The 27,465-nt window shown below is 40.9% G+C and overlaps 1 protein-coding gene across 2 annotated transcripts in view; it reads right to left on the reverse strand.

Annotated features, from left to right (window-relative positions):
* The window catches only part of LOC109402662 (TSET complex member tstC), a 48,028-nt gene that overhangs the window by 4,633 nt on the left and 15,930 nt on the right, over positions 1–27,465 (reverse strand). The window contains exons 2-3 of one of the 2 annotated variants that reach the window (XM_062844438.1): positions 17,742–19,256; positions 30–389 (exon numbers count right to left, since the gene is read on the reverse strand). In XM_062844438.1, the coding sequence (XP_062700422.1) occupies positions 30–389; positions 17,742–17,762 (381 nt within the window). In that variant the 5' untranslated portion in view covers positions 17,763–19,256. The remainder of the gene's footprint in view (positions 1–29; positions 390–17,741; positions 19,257–27,465) is intronic. The other variant, XM_062844437.1, reaches the window with a different exon arrangement.

Below are 27,465 nucleotides of genomic sequence, written 5' to 3' on the forward strand. Positions count from 1 at the left end.
TCTTCCCACTTCATACTTCATCCCCTCACCTCCGTGTAAGGCGGCGGTGCATGGATATGGAACGAGTTGCACCGGCTGTACTGGGGCGGGGCGTAGCACGAGCCCGCCGAGTCACCCTCCGACTGCGAGTGGTGCCCCGGCGAACCCCAGCCGCACAGCTGGCGGCGTTTCTTCCACAGGGAACAGGCGCACAGCAGGGCCAGCACGATGGCCAACACGAAGCACCAGAAGTACCAATGGTTGAACAGGAACAGATTCAGTACGTGGTCCGTGGCGGGCGTTGGCGTCCTCGGTGCGCTCGGAGGAGCATACAGGTAGCAGCAGCCCTGAGCGCAGCATTCCTTCGGCGGCAGGCAGCGATGGCCGCCTTCGCAGAACCGGGCAGCCACCTGGACGGAAGAGGGGCGAGACAAGGCAGTGATTAGAACTTGTAGCAAGTCGAGCTAGGCGAGGAAGGAAGGGCATAACAGACACAACTAATAATTATCGTTGCAACGGCTTTTTCGTGCAGGAGTAGATGGCTCAATCAAGGCCGCCCTACTGGTGCTGTAAACAAACGCTAGGATGAGCGGAGCAGAGTGCAGTAAAACATTTTGGTGCAGTCGCTGATGCCAACAGAGGCCAAGGTAGGTATTTATGCAAAGCGTGAACAAGCAAAACGGCAACCGGGTCGGGTGCTAGTGCTGCTGCTGCCAGCAGCAAAAGTCAGAGAGCAATCAAAGATGCTCTATGCGGAGGAAAGGACGATGCATGGGGCAGTAGACAGACAGAGAGTGGTGCAGTGCAGCGCAGTGTTGGAGTGCGGTGTGTGCCTTCATCATCATCCGATCCGAGTCAGGTGTTTGTGCGATGCGAAGAACAAACTGACAAAAGAGGTGCAATCGCCTGCCTACGACCTACGAGGAGGTAGACAGACATACATGTACAGTACAAAGTGCATATAGAATGGGTACTAATAATAATAACAAAGGTGGATAATCGTCTTTCTTGATGGGCTGACGAAGAAGGGGTGGCTGACTGAGAGCTTCCTTGATGATGGCGATGATGATGATTTCCGGCAAAGGTGGAGAGTTGTCGAGTGGATTATGCAAGGTCGAGAAGGTTTTTTGATGGGAAATGAGTTTCAAGGTCTTATCTTGCGAATGGCTTTGAAATGGGTATAATAATTTTATGAATGAGATATTTACGGTTAACAATCTGATGTTTTCTTGAATGGTGGTGATAGAAGAGGTACTCTGAGAACTTGAGAGGAGCTGTTTTAGTTTTCTTTTAATTCAGATCTATGGATTGAGATTTTTTTTAAATCTTTCCCAGAAGAATTTACATTGAAATCTTAGTATGAATTCGTGGAAGCATGGCATAAATAATGATGAGCGTTGTTTTCTATGGAAATCACAGATAAACGTTATTTTATAGGAAAACCTTAAACAATATTTGAAGGAAACGTGGAACAAATTCCTTAAGGCCTGGTGTAAACAATTTTACGACATTCTAACGAGTAGTTCGGAACGAGCCCTCCAAAAAATCGAAAAGAAACGCAAACCTCCTAAAAGAACCTAATCGTCATTTCTTGATTAGTTCTCTGAGAAAAAAAAACTTGAAGATATTCCTTGTGGAGTTTCTTAAGGAAGATACCCTTGATGACATTTTTCAAAAGATTTTCTTAGAAAATTTTGCATGAAATTTCTCCCAAGATTCCTTCAAAAAATATTAGTTTCTCGTCTAGAAATTTCTCAAAAGATTCCCTTTGAAAGCCTCCGACCCTCCGACGAATTAGGAGTGTTTTCTTTTGGAGCGGCTCTCAATTCTAGATTTTTTTCAGAAATTTGTAACAGGATTCCTCCAGATATTTCTTCAAGTAGTTTAATGAATAATCTACCATTGATTGCAGAAAAATTTCATCCTTAGTTTTTTTTTCTGAAAAAATTTAGAGATTTTTTTTTTAATTTTCACCAGCGATTCCCTATAACTTCTTCCAGCCAGCTTTCTTTTTCTTCTTCTTCTTCTACTTCTTTATGGCTCGACGTTTGCATTGGAACTTGCCCTGCCTCTTTTCAACTTAGTGTTCTTAGAGCACTTTCAGAGTTGTTAATTGAAGGGCTTCTTTGCCTGCCATTGCATGAATTTGTATATTGTGAGGCAAGTACAATGATACACTATGCCCAGGGAGTCGAGAAAATTTTCCCGACCAGAGCGGGAATCGAACCCGCCGTCTCCGGATTGGCGATCCATAGCCTTAACCATTAGGCTAACTGGAGACCCCAATATTGTGCATATGAAATTGTAACAATGACGGTAGCTATGGCAACTGCGGCCAGGCGGCGTTTGAAGGGATAACAAAGAGAGGTTGCAGAGGCGTTTCAGGGGGTCCCAACTTAGTGGGTTTCAGAGGGGGGCCAGAAGATGTTAAGGAAGTTTTAAGTGGTGTCAAGGGATTAAGGAGGTCTCAGAGGTGATTTCTAGACGAACATTTGAAAAGGGCCTATCTGCTTTGCGTTAAAAACATGTTTTTGTCTCTGTAGGGCCCATCTGCATCCACCCACGCACATCAACACCCTTATCAGAAAAAGTGTTTTTCAAGCTATCTGTTAAGGGTGTTGATGTGCGTGGGTGGATGCAGATGGGCCCTACAGAGACAAAAACATGTTTGTTTGTCATGGAGGTACATGGAGGTCTCATGACATTTCAGAGAATAAAGGGGGTACCAGGAGATCTCAGGGACATGCCAAGTGGTCTCAGGTACCCCCTTGAGGTCTCAGGGGTGCTTAATGTGGTCTCAAGGGGTTTCAGTGAGATTCCAGAGTATCTCTGGGGCATATTAGAGGGACCCACAGAGTTTAAAAGGGTTCAGTACATCCCAAGGGTTTCAGGAGATCCCAGCAAGTTTCAGGGGGCCTCAGGGATTTCGAGAGTTCCAGGGGGTCTCAGGAGCGTTCCAAAGTGTCTCAGCATCATTTTAGAGGGTGTCAGGTGCGTTCTTGGAGCTCTCTGGTTGATTCAGAGCGCCTCAGCGGCGGTTTAGGAGGTATGAGGTTTTCCAAAGGGATTTCATGGGGTCTAGGAGACTTCAAGAGTTCCACAGGTCTCAGGGGTGTTTCAAGGGTTTCCAAGGGGCCTTTGGTGCGCTTCAGGAAATCACAGCGATCGTGAGTCTCAAGGGTATTTGATGCGGTATCGTAAGCTTTCAGGAGGTCCCACGGGGTTTTGGGAGGCGTTCAAGGGAGTCTGATGGAGTTTTAAGGGCATTACATGGGTCTAAGGGGGAAATCAGGGGATGTTTTGAAGTGGTTCAAAGAGTATGACGGGGTTTCAGAAGGTGTCAGGGGCGTTTTATGAAGAAATTCTGGAATTTCCTCCATACATTTCCGTCGGTCTTGCCTGATTTCCTTCAGTGATATTTGCAATTGTCTTTTCGAACAAGCTTTTTTGAGGATTTTTCTACAGAAGTAATTTAAGGAATATTGCCACGACTACTCATTTCTACTCAACCAAAAATGTCGGTAACAAAGTTCCTGAAACCTTCTGCAGTCCTTTGAAATACATGAAACGTTCTAAAAAGGCTCTCGATACCCCCATAAATACTCTTGAACCCCCCTAAAGCATTCCTTAACTGTCCCTAGAACCTCTTGAAGCACCCCTGAAATATCTTGGAACGCCCCTGAAAGCTCCATAACCCTATAGAAACGTTCCTGATTCCCCTTTCAATGCTCTTTAAAGGCTCCTGAGACTTCCCTCCCTGAATCCTCCTTAAACTTCCAGAAACGTCCTTCAAACCCCCGTAATACCATTTAAATGTTCTTGAATTCCTCGTAAACTCATTGAAACGCCCTAAGAAGTCTCCTGAAATCTCCTGAAACATCTCTGAAGCCCCTTGGAACCTTGTTGTTTTGGGTACTCTGGGAACTACCTTGAAACCGATGGAGCCAAATTGACCATAACTCAGGGAAGAAAAAAAATGTGCATTCTAAAAATTTCAGCAATCAAAGCTTATAAAATTACCTTCTCAAAAATATTTTTTGAAAATTTTCCGCGAGTTCGGACATAGTTTTTCCGGCTTTTCTTTTCAAATTTTCTCAGCGGTGGAAAAATATCCATTTCATATTTTTTGTTATATTCCTGAGAAAATTTGCTTTCATTTTCATTAAAAAAAAACTTTGTTTTTACGATGCTTCGTTCTTGAGTTATGATTTTTCAAAGTAAGTAGTGTCCGGGGAAAACAAAAAAAAATCCTCCTGGGTTTTCCAGAAAAATAGGCGACTTTGAATTTCTCTCAATTTTTTTTTTGTTCATATATCCATGAGCTCTGCCTGTAGAAAAAGTTTCATGATAATCTGAGACCCTTCGGCCCAATCTGAACGATGATAAAATAAAACATATAACATAGATCCGCGATAGATATAACTCTCAGTGTATTTTTTTTTTTCATAAAATCCTTTAAATATCCTGAAACATTTTCGAAGACGTCATTTCAATTCAAAAAATGTTTTCAAAACACAAATTTTGGAAGAATAAAATTATCATCATCTGGCAAATATGTAAGGAAAACAAAAATCCCATACTAAAAGTAAACTACGGCCTGGCTCCAACGAGAATTACCAACTTCAATAAAATCTCCTTTAACCTTAGTAAGGTCTTGGGGTCTTTTTTTACCTTTTCCGAATTTCAATTCGCTATAGCTTTTGTTTCGAAAGGCCTATAAATCTGAAATTTTCAGACAATTATTTTTTTGTGGAAAACTATCGTTTCCATTCATCCAAAACATTGGACGACCCCTAGGGGAGCTCCCATAAAAAAAGTTACAAATAAGACCCTGGGGTCATTTTTGACCCCAAACTTTGAACGGCTCTCAAAAATCAGTGGCTGGGCCGATTTTAATTTTCTTTGGCCCAAATGAAAGCCACACATGTCTAGTTTTCAAAACCCCCGGAGAGTTCCGGATTTGGTCACTGTGGCCACCGGGAACCTGCTTCAACTGAAAAATGCCGCTTTAGAGACCGCAACCGAACAAGTAATCAGGACCGTTCAAGAATCGTTGGAAAGGTATTCACGTGGACTTTGATTAAAGACATTAATATTGACTAATTCTTAAGAACCGGTTCCGGAAATCCGGAACATCCGGAAAGTAATGTTTTTCACGATAATGTGCTAGAAAGCACATTCATATTATTTGCAGGATAGAAGTTTTTGCATCAAACTTTTTTAGGCCATAATACAATCTGTCGAGAACTATTTCTGTATGTTTCTGGTTATGTCCCGTCCTTCTGGAACCGGTTCCAGAGATCCCACAAGATGGCCAACGAGATGACTGTAATGAAATTGAACGGTTTTCCGCGCCAAACACATCTGCGTTGGTTAACTCATGATGAAATCTCAATAATTTTACATGCTCCATATTTATGTGATATGTAAAAATATTGTTGGACATTGTGGTCTTATGTGGCCACCGGAGTGACCACCGGAGAAACCCGTATTGAGGAACTTCCATGTTTTTGCAACAAAGATAGGCATTCGACGGCTCTAACTTCATGATTTTTCATGGCCATGTAACTTCTGGCATTGAATAGAAGAATTGACGATTCTGGTCTGTTTTGGCCACCGGAGTGACCACCGGAGAAATCCGTATTGAGGGAGTTTCATGTTTTTGCAGCAAAGATAGGCATTCGACGGTTCTAACTTCAAGAGTTTTCATGGCCATGTAGGTTCTGGCATTGAAAAGAAGAATTGACCATTCTGGTCTGTTTTGGCCACCGGAGTGACCACCGGAGAAACCCGTGTTGAGGGAGTTTCATGTTTTTGCAACAAAGGTAGGCATTCGACGGCTCTAACTTCATGTTTTTTCATGGCCATAAGGCTTCTGGCACTGAAAAGAAGAATTGACCACAATAGTCTGTTTTGGCCACCGGAGTGACCACCGGAGAAACCCGTATTGAGGGACTTCCATGTTTTTGCAACAAAGATAGGCATTCGACGGTTCTAACTTCAAGAGTTTTCATGGCCATGTAGGTTCTGGCATTGAAAAGAAGAATTGACCATTCTGGTCTGTTTTGGCCACCGGAGTGACCACCGGAGAAACCCGTATTGAGGGAGTTTCATGTTTTTGCAACAAAGGTAGGCATTCGACGGCTCTAATTTCATGTTTTTTCATGGCCATGTGGCTTCTGGCACTGAAAAGAATAATTGACCATTCTGGTCTGTTTTGGCCACCGGAGTGACCACCGGAGAAACCCGTATTAAGGGACTTCCATGTTTTTGCAACAAAGATAGGCATTCGACGGCTCTAACTTCATGATTTTTCATGGCCATGTGGCTTCTGGCATTGAAAAGAAGAATTGACCACAATAGTCTGTTTTGGCCACCGGAGTGACCACCGGAGAAACCCTTATTGAGGGAGTTTCATGTTTTTGCAACAAAGATAGGCATTCGAAGGCTCTAACTTCATGATTTTTCATGGACATGTTGCTTCTGGTATTAAATAGAACAATTGAATATTCTGGTTCGCTTTCGCCACCGGAGTGACCACCGGTGAAATTCGTATTGAGGGAGTTTCATGTTTTTGCAACAAATATAGGCATTCGACTCCTCTAATTTCATGATTTTTCATGGCCATGTGGCTTCTGGCATTAAAAAGAAGAATTGACCATTCTGGTCCGTTTTGGCACTGGCTCGGTCCACGGCAACGGCGACGATGACGACGACGACGAAGTGATGATGAAGAATAAATTAACGGCAGTTTGGTTTGGGGGAGAACACGCCAAGTAGTTGGAACGAAACGAGGATAATGATCGAGCATATGATGATGAGGATCAACAACGGGGCGCAAGATATTTTTAGGGGTTACCAATCGTGATGTTGTCAGAGGCGTAGCTGGATGTTCATCATACGTTATTTATTTATCGGCCCAAATATTGTGTATACGACAGTTGTGGAAATTTTACTATACTGTTTGTTGCCGCTGGCCACACTGCTACACGCCAATCAGATGTGCTGTGTCAGTTAATCTGTAGAAACGATATAACCGCGGGACAACAGATTTTGACATACAGATGAAGAGGGAGAAGAGGAGAAAACTAACGCGACCATGAGATAGCGAATCATGGGCAGAAAGTGCTCGTATTATTACTAATTTGTTAAAGCCTAATAATTTGATAAAATATTCCTAATCAGTTGAAATAATCCATTGGCAAGCAGTGAGTAACAAATCTACAGAATATCTATAGTTTCAAGGCTAATTAATGAATTGTTTACAGTTATCTAATTGAATATAAGATCGTGTACAGAACATGATCTGTGAAGTACAGAACAGAAAGTTGTAACTCATCAAAAGTGAGGTTAAAACATAAATATCTTAAATTCTATCGGAATCATCATTTAATCATTATTTACAGTTAAATTAGATTAGCCTAATTGTTTGTTGCGTCGGGAACACGAGAATGAAATTTTCCTAAGCAAAACACCGAACGTGTAAGTTATTATTAAGATATATTATAATATGCTAAATGATGAATATATTTACATGTTTGCAGTTTAAAGCTGCATAACACCAGTACAACATTTGTGTGTATGATATGTGCTGCTGACAACCCGGTGCCGACAGGCGTTCTCAACTTGTTCTCCGCCAACAAACTGAAAGCTTTATTGAATTAAGGCTCTGATTCATTTGACGGACTTTGTGGTTTAATGTTTAATGTTCCTGATTGCTCCTGGGCACTGGGTTTTATCCCTGGCCCTTGCCAGTCTCTTTCAACGTATTTTATAACTTTGTATATACAGTCGAGACTCTTATAAGATCACAGGTTGGGGGGCGCAATAGGAATCCGCTTAATAGGAGACTAAGAGCTCGACTATCTAATCCCACCCGAAGGGGGTTTGGATTGTGAAAAGAAGATAACCATGTGCGATTGTGGAATCGAGTTCAGTTCTAGGCCTGCTGGCGACGGAGATAGTCGAGTGACTCCGTAGCTTGAAGGAATAGAAGCGCCCGTCTAGCGAATTGGGAGTCGTGAGTTCGAGTCTCACCGGAGTACGTGGATTTCTTTTCATAATTTCAAATCTCAATTTGTTCATCGAGCACATGTTCTGTTGTGCACATGGATGTCAAAGCATTTTCAACAGTGCATATCAGGTTGTCAAGCAATCGTTACGATATGCGACAGCTCAAGACCCTGATAATTTGGAAGGATAGTGTCTTCGGGAAAGTGTTTGGGTACGCCAATAACTTACTGACGATGAGTTGCGAAGTTCAAAATTCCTCCACTGGGCGGCGCTAGTGAATATGCAAATTTTAGAAATTTCATAGCTCAGAATCCTGATAACTTACGAAGTTGGTGTCTTCAGCAAAGTTGATCAGTATGACATAAACTTACATAAAAATAAACACTTGTTTCGCAATTCTGCCACTAGGCGGCGCTAGTGAACATGAAAATTTTAGAAAACTTATAGCTCAGAATCCTGATAACTTAGAAAGTTGATGTCTTCGGCAAAGTTGAGCAGTATGACATAAACTTACATAAAAATAAACACATGTTTCAAAATTCTGCCACTAGGTGGCGTTTACCGGTTTTTTTCGTCTTTTTCCGACTTTTTTGGAGTTTTTCGGCTTGGCAAAACTAGTGTCGCTCCCCCCGATGACTTATTAAGTTGGTGTCTTTGGAAAAGTTAATCAGTATGACATAAACTTTCATAACAATAAACACTTGTTTCGCAATTCTGCCACTAGGCGAAGCTAGTGACCATGCAAATTTTAGAAATCTCATAGCTCAGAATCCTGATAACTTAGAAAGTTGGTGTCTTCGGCAAAGTTGATCAGTATGATATAAGCTTACATAAAAATAAACACTTGTTTCGCAATTCTGCCACTAGGCGGCGCTAGTGAACATGCAAATTTTAGAAAACTCATAGCTCAGAATCCTGATAACTTATAAAGATGGTGTCTTCGGCAAAGTTGATCAGTATTACATAAACTAACATAAAAATAAACACTTGTTTCATAATTCTGCCACTAGGCGGCCTTTACCGGTTTGTTTCGACTTTTTTTTGAAGTTTTTCGGCTCAGCAAAACTAGTGTCGCTCCCCCTGATAACTAAGAAGGTTGGTGTCTTCAGCAAAATTGACCAGTATGACATAGACTTACATAAAAGGGAAACCTTGTTTCGCAATTCTGCCATTAGGTGGCGCTAGTGAGCTTGCAAATTTTAGAAATTGTATAGCTCAGAATCCTAATAACTTAGGAAGATGGTGTCTTCGGCAAAGTTGATCAGTATGACATAGACTTGCACAAAACGGGACACTTGTGTCAGAATTCTGCCTCTACGTGGCACCAGTAAACACGCAAATTTTAAAATATAGCTCATAGCTCAGAATTCTGCAAACTTGGAGAGACTGTATTCTTCATTGATGAGATACTTGGTTTGAAATTATGCCCCTGGGTAGCATGCACATTTTATTAATTGTATACCTTGATGTCAGTCGGACTCGAAAGGAATCCTCCGTGGAACTTTTAAGTGTATGCCAGTTGAAACTACTAGACGAATTAATTTAATTAAAAAATTAAAGAATTGCGAAATGTTCATAAAACTCAATAAATGGATAATATTTGTGACTGAATTCCTCGATTACAGAACTTGATAATTCCCTAATTCAAGTGAAACATTGTTTGTCTTCCTCAAGAAAGCCCTTCTCCTACCAACTAAGACAACTTTTTATTCTGAAAAAGCTGACTTCACGTAAGTATAAGAAAATAGAGCCAGCAAGAAAGGAGAAAGCATATCAAGTACTAACAAATAATGTGGACATATCTAAAAAGATAATGAAAAGAAACGATGTGATTTTCAAGAACAGTGAACATAGACGACTAAAACGTTAAGTGGTGTTAACCAAAATATACGATGAATGGTTTGTTTGTGAACCGAAGTAAAACTATCCTCAATTCTCGAATTAACTATATTACCATTGACAGTGCAGTATCAGACTACAAGAATCGCAGTATATTTTAACATGAATTGCCTCTACTACAGAATAACCTTGTTGAACAATAAGAATAACAACTGAGCATAAAGATAATATGTCGCGTGTCGAAGCATGAAAATTGAGCCGTCGAAAGACTGCTTCTGGTGATAAATCTAGATAATATGAGCGTTTAAAAATAAACATAGGAGTTCCCTAGTATGTGTTTCTCCGGGTGGTCACTCCGATGGCCAAAGCAGACCAGAATAGTCAAAATAGTACACAATCATGAAGTTGTAGCCGTCGAATGCCCATCTTTGTTGCAAAAACATGGAAGTCCCTCAATGCGATTTTTTCCGGTGGTCACTCCGGTGGCCGAAACGGACCAGAATGGTCAATTCTTCTTTTTAATGCCAGAAGCCACATGACCATGAAAAATCATGAAGTTAGAGCCGTCGAATGCCTATCTTTGTTGCAAAAACATGGAAGTCCCTTAATACGGGTTTCTCCGGTGGTCACTCCGGTGGCCAAAACAGACCAGAATGGTCAATTCTTCTTTTCAGTGCCAGAAGCCACATGGCCATGAAAAAACATGAAATTAGAGCCGTCGAATGCCTACCTTTGTTGCAAAAACATGAAACTCCCTCAACACGGGTTTCTCCGGTGGTCACTCCGGTGGCCAAAACAGACCAGAATGGTCAATTCTTCTTTTCAATGCCAGAACCTACATGGCCATGAAAACTCTTGAAGTTAGAACCGTCGAATGCCTATCTTTGTTGCAAAAACATGAAACTCCCTCAATACGGATTTCTCCGGTGGTCACTCCGGTGGCCAAAACAGACCAGAATCGTCAATTCTTCTATTTAATGCCAGAAGCCACATGGCCATGAAAAATCATGAAGTTAGAGCCGTCGAATGCCTATCTTTGTTGCAAAAACATGGAAGTTCCTCAATACGGGTTTCTCCGGTGGTCACTCCGGTGGCCACATAAGACCACAATGTCCAACAATATTTTTACATATCACATAAATATGGAGCATGTAAAATTATTGAGATTTCATCATGAGTTAACCAACGCAGATGTGTTTGGCGCGGAAAACCGTTCAATTTCATTACAGTCATCTCGTTGGCCATCTTGTGGGATCTCTGGAACCGGTTCCAGAAGGACGGGACATAACCAGAAACATACAGAAATAGTTCTCGACAGATTGTATTATGGCCTAAAAAAGTTTGATGCAAAAACTTCTATCCTGCAAATAATATGAATGTGCTTTCTAGCACATTATCGTGAAAAACATTACTTTCCGGATGTTCCGGATTTCCGGAACCGGTTCTTAAGAATTAGTCAATATTAATGTCTTTAATCAAAGTCCACGTGAATACCTTTCCAACGATTCTTGAACGGTCCTGATTACTAAAGCGGTCTCTAAAGCGGCATTTTTCAGTTGAAGCAGGTTCCCGGTGGCCACAGTGACCAAATCCGGAACTCTCCGGGGGTTTTGAAAACTAGACATGTGTGGCTTTCATTTGGGCCAAAGAAAATTAAAATCGGCCCAGCCACTGATTTTTGAGAGCCGTTCAAAGTTTGGGGTCAAAAATGACCCCAGGGTCTTATTTGTAACTTTTTTTTAGGGACTAAGGAAGGTTAATGCAGGTTATTATTATATAGAGGGAGAAATATTCAGATCCAGTATTGCGCAAAAGAAGATGTAATAATTGACACATTCTACCTTGACGTTACATCGTTTTGACGCCTTTTCTGTCACATTGTCCACTATAACTCGTAAAATTGATCGTAAACCCTCAAATATTTTTGCATATTCGGATTCCTTGTAAAATTTCCAATGAGTTTAATTCCCATTTTTAACATACTTTTCCAATGAAAACTAACTGTTTAACAGATTAAACTCATTGGAAATTTTACAAGGAATCCGAATATGCAAAAATATTTGAGGGTTGCATATTAAAAATAGACCAATTTACTAAAAACTCGTGAAAAAATAAAAGCGCTATAACTTTTTCTTTTATGAAAAATTTCAAGTCAAGTCAAATGTTTTCCAGAGTTCATTATATAGGTCATGAATGTTCAAAATTTCATTTCAATCAGTTCATTGAATCCGGAGATATAACAGCTCAAAGTTGGCTATCGGATAATTTTACCTTTTTCAAGAATATTTATAACTTTGTGAAGAATGGCCCGATCTTTTCCAAATTTGGACCACTGATGCACAACTAGTTGATGGACTTTAAGTAAGAATTTGAGAATATTTTATGCATTTTTCGAAAAGTTACAGCTAGTTGAACATTTTTTGACATGTGAAAATTTTGCCTGTCCCGATCATTTTGTCTATCCCCTGTTTATAGAAAAGAACGAAGAGAGATTGCAGGGGCATTTCAAGGGGATTCAGGAGGAACCGGGAGATCTCAGGGGCGCTTCAGGGAGTTTCGGAACCGATTCAGGAGGTTTCAGGTGATACCAGGAGATCCCAAGTGTGTTTCAAGAGGTCCAAAAAGTTTTCAGGGGGTACTAAGTGGTCCAGGGACCTTTAAGGAGGTCCATGAGGTCTTGAGAGCGCTTCAAGGGGTGTCCGGAGTGCTTCAGGGTGGTTGCGGGAGTCTCAAAGGCATTTCAGAGAAACTCATGGGGTTTCAAAGAGGTGGGTCTCAGTGCGTACCAGGAGGTCTCAAGGCGTTTCAGAAAACGCAGGTAGTTTCAGGGGGAATATCTGAAGGTCTCAGGTGCGTTTCAGGAGCTCTCAGGGGGTTCTAGAAGGTATCAGAGTTTTCAAGGCATTTCCAGTGTGTCTCTAGGGCGCTTCAGGGGGTCTTCAGAGATTTCCATAAAACTTCAGGGGGTCTCATGAGCACTTTAGGAGGACTCAAGGGCGTTACAGGAAGACTCGGATGTGTTTTAGAGGGCCCCAGGTGGTTTAAAAGGATTTCATGGGACCTCATGGGTCTTTTTGGTGTTTCAGAGATTTTTGAGGGCAACCTGGGTGTTTCAGAGGGTACAGAGAGGTCAAAGGGACATTTTAAAAGGGCACAGGGTAATCCAGGGGGTCTGAGGTGTTCCAGGGGGGCTCTGGGGCGCTTCGAAGTGTAGATCTCAGGGGAGTACCAGGAGATCTCAGGGTGTTCTAGGGGGTCTCTGGGGCGCTTCAAGGGGTTTCATTGGCGCCCCAGAAAGTCTCAGGGGCACTTTAGGGGATTTCATTGTCGTTTCCTTCGGGGTTTCAGGGCGTTTTCAGAGGCGTTCAAGAAGGTCTGACTCAGTTTCAGGAGACGTTCATGAAACCTCCTTGAAACTCCCCTGAAACCTTTTTCTGAACTCTCTGGAAACTACCTGGACACTTGGCCCAGAAGCAAACCCGTTCTCGTTTCCTAAGTTTCCTCATTGAAGTACAGACTCAATTAATTGTCATAATGACTTTTTTTATGCCCAGGTTCCTGTGTAATCTCTATGAGCAACTGTACGAAACGACTTGAGTATTGATATCGATATTGATATGGTTATTCACATGTTAGGATGCCACATCCCGTCTAACTATTATTCATAAATTCGGCTCGTAAAGTTTCCGAAAGTCATTGTCTGTCTGTCTGTCTGTCTGTCTGTCTGTCTGTCTGTCTGTCTGTCTGTCTGTCTGTCTGTCTGTCTGTCTGTCTGTCTGTCTGTCTGTCTGTCTGTCTGTCTGTCTGTCTGTCTGTCTGTCTGTCTGTCTGTCTGTCTGTCTGTCTGTCTGTCTGTCTGTCTGTCTGTCTGTCTGTCTGTCTGTCTGTCTGTCTGTCTGTCTGTCTGTCTGTCTGTCTGTCTGTCTGTCTGTCTGTCTGTCTGTCTGTCTGTCTGTCTGTCTGTCTGTCTGTCTGTCTGTCTGTCTGTCTGTCTGTCTGTCTGTCTGTCTGTCTGTCTGTCTGTCTGTCTGTCTGTCTGTCTGTCTGTCTGTCTGTCTGTCTGTCTGTCTGTCTGTCTGTCTGTCTGTCTGTCTGTCTGTCTGTCTGTCTGTCTGTCTGTCTGTCTGTCTGTCTGTCTGTCTGTCTGTCTGTCTGTCTGTCTGTCTGTCTGTCTGTCTGTCTGTCTGTCTGTCTGTCTGTCTGTCTGTCTGTCTGTCTGTCTGTCTGTCTGTCTGTCTGTCTGTCTGTCTGTCTGTCTGTCTGTCTGTCTGTCTGTCTGTCTGTCTGTCTGTCTGTCTGTCTGTCTGTCTGTCTGTCTGTCTGTCTGTCTGTCTGTCTGTCTGTCTGTCTGTCTGTCTGTCTGTCTGTCTGTCTGTCTGTCTGTCTGTCTGTCTGTCTGTCTGTCTGTCTGTCTGTCTGTCTGTCTGTCTGTCTGTCTGTCTGTCTGTCTGTCTGTCTGTCTGTCTGTCTGTCTGTCTGTCTGTCTGTCTGTCTGTCTGTCTGTCTGTCTGTCTGTCTGTCTGTCTGTCTGTCTGTCTGTCTGTCTGTCTGTCTGTCTGTCTGTCTGTCTGTCTGTCTGTCTGTCTGTCTGTCTGTCTGTCTGTCTGTCTGTCTGTCTGTCTGTCTGTCTGTCTGTCTGTCTGTCTGTCTGTCTGTCTGTCTGTCTGTCTGTCTGTCTGTCTGTCTGTCTGTCTGTCTGTCTGTCTGTCTGTCTGTCTGTCTGTCTGTCTGTCTGTCTGTCTGTCTGTCTGTCTGTCTGTCTGTCTGTCTGTCTGTCTGTCTGTCTGTCTGTCTGTCTGTCTGTCTGTCTGTCTGTCTGTCTGTCTGTCTGTCTGTCTGTCTGTCTGTCTGTCTGTCTGTCTGTCTGTCTGTCTGTCTGTCTGTCTGTCTGTCTGTCTGTCTGTCTGTCTGTCTGTCTGTCTGTCTGTCTGTCTGTCTGTCTGTCTGTCTGTCTGTCTGTCTGTCTGTCTGTCTGTCTGTCTGTCTGTCTGTCTGTCTGTCTGTCTGTCTGTCTGTCTGTCTGTCTGTCTGTCTGTCTGTCTGTCTGTCTGTCTGTCTGTCTGTCTGTCTGTCTGTCTGTCTGTCTGTCTGTCTGTCTGTCTGTCTGTCTGTCTGTCTGTCTGTCTGTCTGTCTGTCTGTCTGTCTGTCTGTCTGTCTGTCTGTCTGTCTGTCTGTCTGTCTGTCTGTCTGTCTGTCTGTCTGTCTGTCTGTCTGTCTGTCTGTCTGTCTGTCTGTCTGTCTGTCTGTCTGTCTGTCTGTCTGTCTGTCTGTCTGTCTGTCTGTCTGTCTGTCTGTCTGTCTGTCTGTCTGTCTGTCTGTCTGTCTGTCTGTCTGTCTGTCTGTCTGTCTGTCTGTCTGTCTGTCTGTCTGTCTGTCTGTCTGTCTGTCTGTCTGTCTGTCTGTCTGTCTGTCTGTCTGTCTGTCTGTCTGTCTGTCTGTCTGTCTGTCTGTCTGTCTGTCTGTCTGTCTGTCTGTCTGTCTGTCTGTCTGTCTGTCTGTCTGTCTGTCTGTCTGTCTGTCTGTCTGTCTGTCTGTCTGTCTGTCTGTCTGTCTGTCTGATCCTTATGTATTTGGAAACCACTGAACCGATCGGCGTGAAATATTGTATGTGGGTAGTATTTTGGTTCTTTGCTTGGTGTGAGACCTCTCCGGTCTCTGGAACGGGGGGCTCCCGTACAGATAACGTCCCAACGGAGCTGTATGTCAAAAAACACGGTAGGTAGGCAATACGACGTTTGCCGGGACAGCTAGTTTCATACAAAATCTAATCTGTATATGGCATCCATGGGCTGGGTAGATGGTAAGGTTATGGCAAACGGTAGAATGGAAGACAGTGTCGAGGGTATGGTAAAGGGCTAGTGTAGGCAGAAGGTATGGTATAGGATGGGGTGAAGGGTAGGCCAGATGGTAGGGTTGAGGGTTAGGATAGAGGACAGAGAGGACGGTAAGGTAGAGGGTAGAGAGTTGAGTGAAGAAATGATATGAGATTAGATGTGATAAGATTTCCTCGAGATACCTCCAGAAATTCTTTCCGGGATCTCTTCATGGATTTTTGCTGGAATTGATTAAAAAAAATCCTGAAATATTTTTTTTAGTTATTCTATTCGGCATCCCTTCAGGGATTCATGCTTGAATCCCTTCAAAGATTCCTTCTGGAAAAGGAATGTGCAAGAATACAGAATTCTGCCGATATTCCTTCAGTTTATTCTAGATTGTTGAGGTATATGTGCCCGAATTTCTAATTCAAAAATTTTTCTACATTTTTTCTCGGGGATTTCTTAAATGATTCCTCCTGGGATTTATTCTATGGTTCTTTTAGGGATTCCAGCTCAGCTTCCAGCGAAAATTCCTGCAATGACTCCCAAAGAATTTAGTCAGGAAATCTTCACGATATTCATTCAGGAATTTCTGCAGATATTGCATTTGCATTTGCAGATATAGATTTTCAAGTGCTCTAGGTGGCAGTCCTTCAGGGATTACTGCTGGAATTACTTCACATATTCCTTCTGGTATTCTTTCAAAGATTTCGCCGATAGGAATTCAAAGAACCCAAGTGTGATTTTTTCAGGTATATCTATCGGGATTTCTGCCGGTATTCCTTGAAAGATTCTTCCTGAGAGTTTTTCAAGGATTCCTCCCGGGATTTCTTCTGTAATATGCCGCCCAGAATTCCTTTAGGAATTCTTCCCGGGATTTCTTCAAGGATTTCTGCTGGAATTCCTTCAAATACACTTTCCGGGATTTTCTAAAGAATTCTCTTAGGGAGCTGCTAGGATTGCTTCAGGGATTCCTCTTCAAAGATTCCTTCAGGGAATTTTGCGGAATTATTTTGGGTATTCGTGCCAGGATTCCTCCTGGGGTTCTTCAAAGATTTTTCCTCGAGGGATTTTTCCTATGATTTCTGCAGGAATTCCTTCAATTATTCTTTCAGGGAGTCCTGCCGATATTCCAGCCGGGACCGCAACCGTGATTTATTTAAAGATCCCATCAAGGATTCTGAACGATTTCTATAGGGAAACTTCCTTTAGCCGTGCGTTAGAGCTAATGAGATTGAGAGAGTAAGAGAAAAATAGAGAACAGAGAGAAATATGCTTTTTAATTCACTTAGTAAACCGTGATGTCATTTGACAGTCATTTTCTTATTCTTCTTGAGTAATTATCTACACACTATTCACTTATTATAAATACATTGGATGTGAACGGATCAGAATACAACGATAGTATAAAAGCTAACATAGAGCTTGAAAAAAATATCAGATGTTGAGAACCCACATTGTTTGTGCGTTTGTGCCCACCAACTCCAAGCGAGAGCGATTTTTTTTTATGAAGCCGTGGATTAAAATCCCACAAGAACGCGATTTTTTAAACAAATTGCATCTCTCAATTTGACAATACGCGATATTCTGTGCCTTCTAATTAGATTTTTTTTCGGTAAGCAGTTCGATACTCTGAATTCCCTCTTGACTGCAACACTGGAGAATGCTATCCGAAACACTCAGTAGAGAACCGTTTTCAGGTATACAAAAAACTCAAATCACTCTCATCCAAGTATGGTGAACCGATTAGGTCAAAAAATGACATTGAATGACGTGGAAATTAAATCCGTGACAATGGATGTGACATGCGGTTCGATTTGATCATGATTGGCTTTGAACTGGAATGCATTGATGGCATGGATATGAGAGCTGTGAATCCCGAATCACGTCCCCAACCCTCAATGGGGGTAATAAATTGGGGGTTTTGATTGACAGGACGAAAAAAGAAAGACAAACTAAATTAAAGTGCATAATAAATCAATCCGGTGGAGGTGTGTGTTGGGTGTCAGACTTGAACCGGGTGGCACTGTTGCAAAAAGGAAAACAATAAATCAAAACCGTGTAGAAAACTAATTTCCAATTTGTCTATTTACGACTGAATCTTTTCTGTGCATTTGCTGATTAATTTTGACCGCTTTTCGATGTTCCGCCGCCGGAGAACAAAGCTAAACTTTTTCCTGAACTCTTTTTGCCTGCTCTCTGCTGTTGTTGTGCGATTTGTTTTAATCTGCAGCTCTAGATCGCGAACTTTTTCTTCGCTCTCTTCTATTATACACATTAGCGTGGGACACGAAAAAACATTTTACTCCTGTACACTTTTTGAGTTCCATTTTGGCACCATATCAACTGTGCAAAATTTCAGCTCGATCGGAGAAAGTATATTTTAGCGCCAGCCGTTTTAAGTTTTCATACGATTTACTATGGGGAAAATCGCTTTTTCAAAGAAAAATCGCCACAGGTTGCCCCTTAACCCCTAAAAATATATCGATGAATGATTTCTGTTGGAAATTTTACGAGGAACAAACGCCCTGAAGACCGTAAAGCAATCTAAGGTATGTGGAAAAAGTTATTGACTGAAAACCGAATGGCATGCCAACGCTGTTTAACATGTAAGGAATAACAATAAATAATAAAATCTCGTCATTTTATCGATCGGGTAAGGCTTAATAACTTTTTCCACGAATGTCGCATCGCTTTGCGGTCTTCGGAGGTCTGATTCCTCGTGAAGTTATCTACAGAAATCATTCAACGATTTGTTTTTAGGGATCAATGGGTGACCTCAAGCGATTTTTCTTTGAAGAAGTAAATTTCCCCCATAGTAAATCGTATGAAAAACTAAGAATGGCGGGCGCTAAAATATAGTTTCTGCGATCGACCTGAAATTTTGCACAGTCGATATGGGACCAAAATGGAACTCAAAAAGTATACAGGAGTTGGAGTTTTTCCATTTTTTATATTTTCCCATATAAACCGTGTACCAGGCTAATACACATACACAGCACATCGCCGAATCGCGTCCTTGGATCCTTTATTCGGTCGCTTCCGCTATTTAACCATTACTTCCGTAGCGTTTTTCCTTTGCTTGCGTTTTTTTTTTGTTTCGTTGTTCTCCATTTATAGTGTGACTTTATGCAACGAACGGTTCACATGTTTCTCGTTGTCCCGAAGTTGGGGTCACACTTTCACACAGACACACACACGACGGCGACGGATGGCGGCCACCACACCACACACTACTGATTGTGACGGTTTGTTCTGACTGTGACTTCATAGCCCAAGGTTCGACTCGTCCGTCTCTTCGGCACCACCGCGCGTCACCACTGAACCACTGAATTCTGAACGGCGACACACTGCGAAACTCGTCGCCATTCGATTATCCTTGCTGTTGGCGAGAGCTGATAGGTAACCCCTCTTCCTTCGTCTCTCCCAGTAGTCTAAAGCACTTTATTGTCCTTTGTACAATTTTCCCTCGTGGGGGGAAACCCGCGGGATTAGGTTTTCACATGTCAACCCCTCCCATGACAGACGGCGACATTGAGCTCATTGATTCGCGATTTCGTCCCCCATTATTTATTGGGGGAGAATGACGTCTGTTTGTGTTAAGGTTTCTGTAATGGTTTGGATCGGGAGATGGCGATGGTGGATGAACGGATAAAGAATCAAGTTACAACACAATTACGGAATGTCTAGTATTTCATAGTGAAAGATGGATGTTTAGAGGCAGAACAAAAAAGATAAATTCATTACTCTGTGTTGCCAGAAATGCTGTTAAATTCGTCTTTGGACATGCAAGAGTCCTTAAAGTTTTCGAGAATAACTCATTGGCGTATCTAGGATTTTTTCCCAGGGGGTGCCTAGAGGGTGCCAGTTTCAGTGACTTCTAGGTTATTTTGCTGTTTTTGTAAAAAGGAAGTACCGATCCACCCTCAATTTCTTAGTATAATGATATACTGCTTCGCGAAAAAATAATAAAACGTAAATTTAAACGCGCTATATTTTAAAGAACTGTTTTTTTTTTAAATCCAAATCGTTGTACTGATGTGAGGTTTGGAAACTTGATTGCGTATAATAGGTACATGGAATTTGTATTTTGGAAATTGTTTTGCAATTTATTTCAACTAAGACTTCTTTTGATTGATTGATTGACATGTCTTTATTAAAGATACTTTCAGCCCTTGACGTGTTTGTCTCTAGACTTCTTTTGCAAATCTCTCAGAAATTCCTTTGGATTTGGCAAATTTCTTTGGAAATATCTTTGGATCCTCTTCGGCAATATCTTTAAGAATTGATTTGGTAATATGTTTAGAAATTGACACTAAACACCCTTCACGAATCTTTTGAAAGTTTTATCGGCAATAACTATGAAAATTTATTGGGAAATTCTTTTATAAATCGTTCCAATAATTGTAATGAAAATTCTTTAGAAAATTTCTTCTAGATTTCTTCTGTAATTATTTAAGGAATTCCTGCAGCAGATAGTTTTGGAATATCTTCGGCAATCCCGATATTACTTGCATTATTAAAAAAAAAATCTTTGGTGGTTCTTTAAAAATTCTGTCACGGTGATACTACGGCAATTACTTTTGGAATTCTTTCAAAATTTTATTCAGGAACTCCTTTTATGGTTTCGGAAATTTCTTTGAGGATTTCTACGATTTTTTGTTGTGATTGTGAAAATTTTTAAAGAATATATTTCGGAAATTTATTTTGAGATTGCATTTAGCCAATTAAAAAAAAGCCTTGATGTTTTCTTTAGGAATTCCACCGGTAATGAATTCCTTTGCAACTACTTTGAAAGATTTTTTTATCTGTATTAACGAGATGTTTAGCCCTTTTTTTAATTTCTGTGGTAGTTTCATTGGAATTTAATTTATTTCATTTCTTTAGTTTTTTTTATAATTTCAATAGCTATTCTTCTGAAATTATTTTAGCAATTTTTTCCAGTTGTTTTGCAAATTTCTCAGGCAATTTCATCGTGATTACTTTTGCAATTCTTTATGATTTAATACTAGTTCTATCTATTGCTTCCGAAAATTGCTGATTTGAAAAATCAGAAATTCTAAACTGGGCTTGCTTGAAGAAAATCCTATGAAATTCACGGAAAACTTCCCAACAAATTCCAAAAGAAATTACTGGAAAAATTTCCATCAAAATTACCTTAGAACTTTCGAAGTTGTGGAGTGGACCTGGTGTGATGGTTAGATCACTTGATTATCACGCCGTGGACCTGGGATCGAATCCCACTCCCGACAAACTCACAAAACAATGTGAGTTCTTCCTTCGGAAGGGAAGTAAAGCATGGGTCCCGAGATGAACTCTTCGTTTTTGGACGTGTACGAACAACGTACGAAAATCAATGCAGTCAGTCGGACATTGTCCTGTAGATGGGCTAGATCACCCCTGAAACCGGCAATTTTAATCTTTTCTTGATGATTGTAAGAACGATAAGTGTTATGTCTTGTCTCATGTCGCGTCTCGTGTGTGATGCTGAAGGAACTTGCAAAGAAATGGCCATACTGTGGTCTAGCGAACACGGAGTCGTGGATTCGAATCCCACCCATCTCTCAATTTGTCAATTAGCTATAATCTGTTTTTCCCGTACATCCCTAAACAAATTCACTAGATATTTTTCTAGTAATACCTCCTGGAATTTCTCTGTAAATTCCAACTATTCCCGAAATTCGTTTAGGGATTTCTGTAGAGATTTATATTGGAATTTCTTCAGCTGGAATTCCTTGAAGAAGACCAAGAGGAGTTCTAGGAGTAATATCATGATTAATTTCTAGAGCAATCCATGAATAAAAACTCTAGAGGATCTCCTGGATGAGTCCTAAGAAAAATTCCTGGAAGAATCAAAGGCATTTCTGAAAGTATTCAAGGAAAATTGCCTAGAAGAATCCCAGCAAGAATACCAAAAGAAATCCCTAGACGGATTCCTGCAGGTATCACAATAAGAATTTCTGGAGGAGACCTAGGAGGCATTGCTGACACATAAGAGGCAGCAGGAATCGCTTATGGAATCCCAGGAGGTGCTCCTGGATGAAAGTCAAGGGGGGTTCCTGGAGGAATCCAATGATAAATATTTGGAGAAATCCCAGGAAAAAAATCCTCTAAGATTTCCAGGAAGAAACACTGAAGGCAATGCTCCTATGAAGATTGCCTTGAATAATCTCAGCAAGTTTTTGGAGGAATCCCTGGAGAAATTCTTAGAAGAATCTCTAGAAGAATTCCGTGAGGTATTTCAGTAAGTATTTCAGGAGGAGTCCTAGGAGGAATTGCTGGAAGAACCACAGCAGGAATATCTTGAGAAATCCAGCTGAAATTCCTGGAGGAAGAGCATGAGAAACTTATGAGAGAATCCTTGGTTAAAAATTCCTGGAGGAATCACCGGAAAGCTTCTGAAGAAATCACAGGAAAAATCTCAAGAGGTATTATTTGCAGGATTCTGGGATGTATCATTGTCATTTTTGCGCCAGATTTCGAGACAGAATCGAAATCTGGCGCGAAAGTGACGCCGCCGGTAAGAGGTAGATCGTAGGAGGTAAAACAGATCGATACTGATAGATTTGAAAAAGTGCGCCAACCAACGAACTCAACCACTGAAGTGAAGACGTGCAACTATATTTAAAACATACATAACCTCACGAGTAAACGGAGGGATTGTATCTATCCTTTGAAAAAGGCACAATATATGTGAACGAAACGTCAGGTGTTGAACCAGTATCCGTTTATGATTACATAGAGACTGGAAGCCGAAAATCCCGCTTGCTTAATACCAATCACAGTCGATCCCGATGAAGAAATCTCTGGAAGAATCACCGAAGGTCTTTTTAGAAAAATCCAAGGGAAATTTTCCGGAAGAATTTCTGGAACTTCCCTAGTAGAATATCTGAAGGTACCATATTGAGAATTTTTGGAGGATTTCTTAAAGAAATTGCTGCAAGAATCGCAGCAGGAGTTGCTTGAGGAATCCTAGCCACAATTCCCGGAGGAAGGCCAATATAGGCTTCTGAAGGAATTCCTGAAAGAATCACCGGAGAAACTTCTGAAAGGATCCCAGGAAGATTGTCTTGAATAATCCCGCAAGAAATTCCTGAAGGAATCCCAATAGAATTTTTTAGAGGAATCCCTAGAAGAATTCCGAGAATTTCTTAGGAATTCCTAGGAGAAAATGCTGGACCAATCTCTGCAGAAATTTCTAGTATATACAGGGGGTGGCCAAAATGTTTGGGATAGGCAACTTTTTTTTCTCTCACAATAAAGTTCAACATGCTATAATTTTTCATAGAGTGCATCGAAAAATCTCAAATTTTGACTTTTTGTCAACCTATTATATGTGCATCATTGGTACAAATTTCGGCTCAATTAATCAATCTTCCGCAAAGCTAGAACCGTTCCGGTAAAACACTATTTTCAAGCCAACTAATTTTTGAGCTGTTATATCTCGGAAACCAGTGAACCGAATTGAATGAAATTTTGAACCCTCTGTACAACCCCATCATGACTGGAGCTGGAGAATCCTAAGGGAAGTTTATTGAAAGAAAAACTCGTAGGAATCCATAAGAAAACCTAGAGAAATCACTGTATAAATAGATAGAGGTATTTCTGGAGAAATCCATAGAGAGTCTGTTGATTCTGACCAGAGCGTTAATGATTAATCATAAATTTAATCATGATTAATGATTAATGATTAAGATTAATCAAAAATCATTAATTGAGCCGAGGCCCGTGGCGTAGTTGGTCACACGTTCGCTTCATATGCGAATGGTCATGGGTTTGATTCCCAGCCCCGGCACTTGAAATTTTTCGTCAGTTGCTCTTTACCGAGAGCGGCTGATACTGACCCTCTTCTGAGCCCCATGGCTCAAACGGACCCGGATACCTGGACATCGGCGAACTGCTACTCATAATGGACCCCCAATCGGACTGGAAAGGAACAACGGCCACCTATCATCCTTGTGCTCATCATTCTACCATGTAGAGTAGAAAAGTGAAAGCAGCAGAAAGGCAACCAGTTCGATAAAGCATAATAGAATACATGTAGGCACTGTACAATACTGTAGGTACAGCTGTCAATTGAAATCGCTCACGTAGTGCCCTAGTGGATAATAGAGCTGTAAATTAGGTTAAGTGATTAAGAATAAAAAAAAAAAAAAAAAATCATTAATCATAATCACTAAAAAAATTTATTTAATCATTAATCATTAATCTTAATCACACTGATTTCGCAATTTAATCATTAATCAGTAATCATAATCATAAGGAAAAAGAATTAATCAATCATTAATCATTCATTACCTAAAATAATTCACCATATAAAATATATGATCCAACTTAAATTGGTTCAAATGCTGTTCTAAGTGTGATTCTTTTTTGAAAAATCTCCCAGACAAAGAAACTTTTACTTTTGAAACTTCAAAAATATTGTAAACAGCACAAAACCTTTTAATCATTTCCAGTTTTTATGATTGATTAATCGTGATTAATCATGATTTTTAATCAATGAGCCGTTTTTAATCAATAATCATAATCAATAATCACAGATAAAACCAATTTGATTCATTAATCATAATCTTTAATCATCCTCAAAATCAAATTAATCATTAATCATAATCAATAATCACCGAAATTAGAATTTTAATCATCAATGATTAATCATGATTAAAAATTTTGTTAATCATGAACGCTCTGATTCTGACCAATAGGCGACAAACATATCTAAAGGTCCAATCTGCAAAATAGAGGCTCTCTTTGTTCCGGTTCTCTTTAAATTATTACGATGTCACTGTGAACATTTTGACAATTTGTGATGTAAAGATCGGCAAAGGATTGTTTAATCTACCTTCCGATGCAAGAAGTTAATCAAATTTTATAAATAGAAGCACGTTATAATCGAAAGTGAGGTGACTTAAGGCAAAACTGGAAGCATTTCCTCATTTTTTTTGGTTTTTGATTTTTTTTTATAAAATAACGAAGCAATATTTTCAAAATCGGTTTTCGTACCCATGCAGAGTATGGGTCAAGGTATCTCCTGAATTTTTTCCAGGAGGAAAATGTTTTTCGTTTTTGCAGAACCCATTTTTTTGTGAAATTTCGTTTAAAAATGGTTTCTGCAAAAACGAAAAACATTTTCCATCTGGAAAAAAATCAGGAGATACCTTGACCCATACTCTGCATGGGTACGAAAACCGATTTTGAAAATATTGCTTCGTTATTTTATAAAAAAAATCGAAAACCAAAAAGTGAAGAAATTGATCCACTTTCGCCTTAAAGAGAGCCTCTCATATGCACTAAGGACCTATAGAAATATTTGGCCTGAATATCCTGAACGCCAAAACGTAAAACAAGTATTTAAGTAATTCTGAGTGTGCTTAAGTTTTGTTGAAATGTGCCATTATAAAATATTAAAATTATTGTGTTAAGTTTTAAATTTTAGGTGTCTGTCAAGAAAAGATTCTAGGGGGTGCCAAATTTGTTCTAGGGGGTGCCAGGCACCCCTGGAACCCCCCCTAGCTACGCCAATGGAATAACTGCGTTGTTGATTTGAAGTAGTTCATAAATTGAAGTACTTTAAACTACCCGTCATAAGTATGGACTCGCTTGAAAAGATATTGCAAAACCCAGTTGAATATTTCATCACCCCCTAAAAAGTTTGGCATCACTTGAAAACTAGTCAATTCATGTTGCTATTAAACGAAATTCTTTTTCTTATTCTACAATCACTTAACCTAATTTACACTATTGGACGGCACTGCGTGAGCGATTCCAATTGGAAACTGTACACACACTTTGTACAGAGCCTAAATGTATTCTATTTCTAATTGTACTACATCGAACTGGTGGCCGTTGCGCTGCTTTCTCTTTCTACCCTATCATGGTAGAATGATGAGCTCGAGGATGTTGATGTGTGGCTGTTGGCCCATAATGGGTTGCCGTTCGCCGATGTCCAAGTATCCGGGTTCATTTGAGCCATGGACTTAACCACCGATGAACCGAATTCATCACGGTCTGAGAATTTTGACACTAGAGCGGGGCTGTTTCCAATCAGAATTGGACGATTCTGATTGGAACAGACCCCGCTCTAGTGTCAAAATTCTCGGACCGCGATGAATTCGGTTCATCGGTGGATAAGTCCATGGGCTCAGAAGAGGTTCAGTATCAGCTGCTCTCAGGGGGAAAAGGCAACTGACGAAAGTGCCGGGGCTGGGATCGAACCCATGACCCTCTGCTTATGAAGCAAACGTGTAGCCACTACGCCACGGTCCCCGGATAACGAAATTTTTAATCTGGAGAGATACAGTCTTCAGCAAAGTTGTTCAGAAGGTCGTTGACTTCATAAAGGTTCGCAGTTCTGTCGTTAGGTGGCACTAGTGAGCATATAAAATTAGCAATTTGAACCATCTCCATCTCGCGGGTCTTCGGTAAGGGTTCATTCAAATATTACGTAACGCAAAATTTTACAATTTCCCCCACGTAATAACTTTTGCATAGGAAATTTTATTTTTTGAATAAAGCGAAATGCAGTGCTAGACCACCTCCCTACTCCCTTACGTAATATTTGAACGAACCCTAATGCCATTGGCATTATCATCTCATTTACTTCATATTCAAGTGATTCACCAACGCAACCTTGGAGTTTTCGAACGGAAGGCGTTGCGTACTATTCACGACGGAGTGCAGATGGAAACCGGGACTTGGAGAAGGCGAATGAACCACGAGCTGAATCAGCTGCTGAGAGAATTAACCATCGTCCACACCGCGAAAATCGGGAGGCTACGGTGGGCGGAGTAAACTGGTTCTCGAGAGGCATCCGATCGGTACAAGAAGACGTGGTACGCAGCGAGCTGGGTGTGTCTCTAGTGCGGAACTAGAGACCAGTGCTCATTTCGCCAAATCTAAATTCAACCACCTACAGCTCATTTTAGAAGCTGAACCTGAGAATATGGTTGTTGTTGTTGTTATTTATTTATTTTCGTGAGTCTTTAACCTATAGTCATTCGACTCACTGAGAATATGGTATATGAAAAACTTGTACGGCTAGACCAGTTCTACAAGAAAGTCACGGAAAACCCGCTCTTTTTCGAATATTTAAGATAAATGTCACGGAGTATCTTCGAAAATGCCAATAGATATTCCCCATAAATATCAATAGGCATTTTTCGAAGGTAGTCCGTGACATTTACCTTAAATATTCGAAAAAGAACGGTTTTTTCGTGACTTTCTTGTGTAGCCGCACAAGTTTTTCATATACCATATTCTCTGGTTCAGCTTCTAAAATGAGCTGTAGGTGGTTGAATTTAGATTTGGCGAAATGACTTTTTCAGCACTGCTAGAGACACACAGCCATGGATCGAGTAGACTGGAGACGACACCTACGTACAGCAGAGGACACTCAGGCACTCAGGCCGTAGTCTGACCGGTTAGGTAAGTCAAGTGATTCAAGTCTGATATTTTTTTTTTTAATTTTATCTGGATCGCGAAATAGATCTCGTCTCGTAAAACATGCTCAAATTTACATACTTACTAGCTTCACCTAGCGGCAGATCTTAGACCCTAACTGTATGCCTTCTGGATGCAAGTGCCCTTCCCAGGAACTTTGCCGAAGACTTAAACTTTCGATCTCATCGAGATAGCGGGGGAGAACTAGTTCAAAATGCTAATTTTTACATTCTCCTTAGCGTCACCTGGCGCCAGAATTGCAAACTAAGCTGCTTGCGTCAATGCACCAATTGCTGAAGGCAGTGAAATCGCACATCAGTTGCTGTGCCCGTCAGTCTTGGAGTCAAGTACAGACATCGCCGTATACGCCATATTATC

Source organism: Aedes albopictus, chromosome 1 (assembly GCF_035046485.1).
Source record: "Aedes albopictus strain Foshan chromosome 1, AalbF5, whole genome shotgun sequence".
Lineage (NCBI taxonomy): Eukaryota > Metazoa > Arthropoda > Insecta > Diptera > Culicidae > Aedes > Aedes albopictus.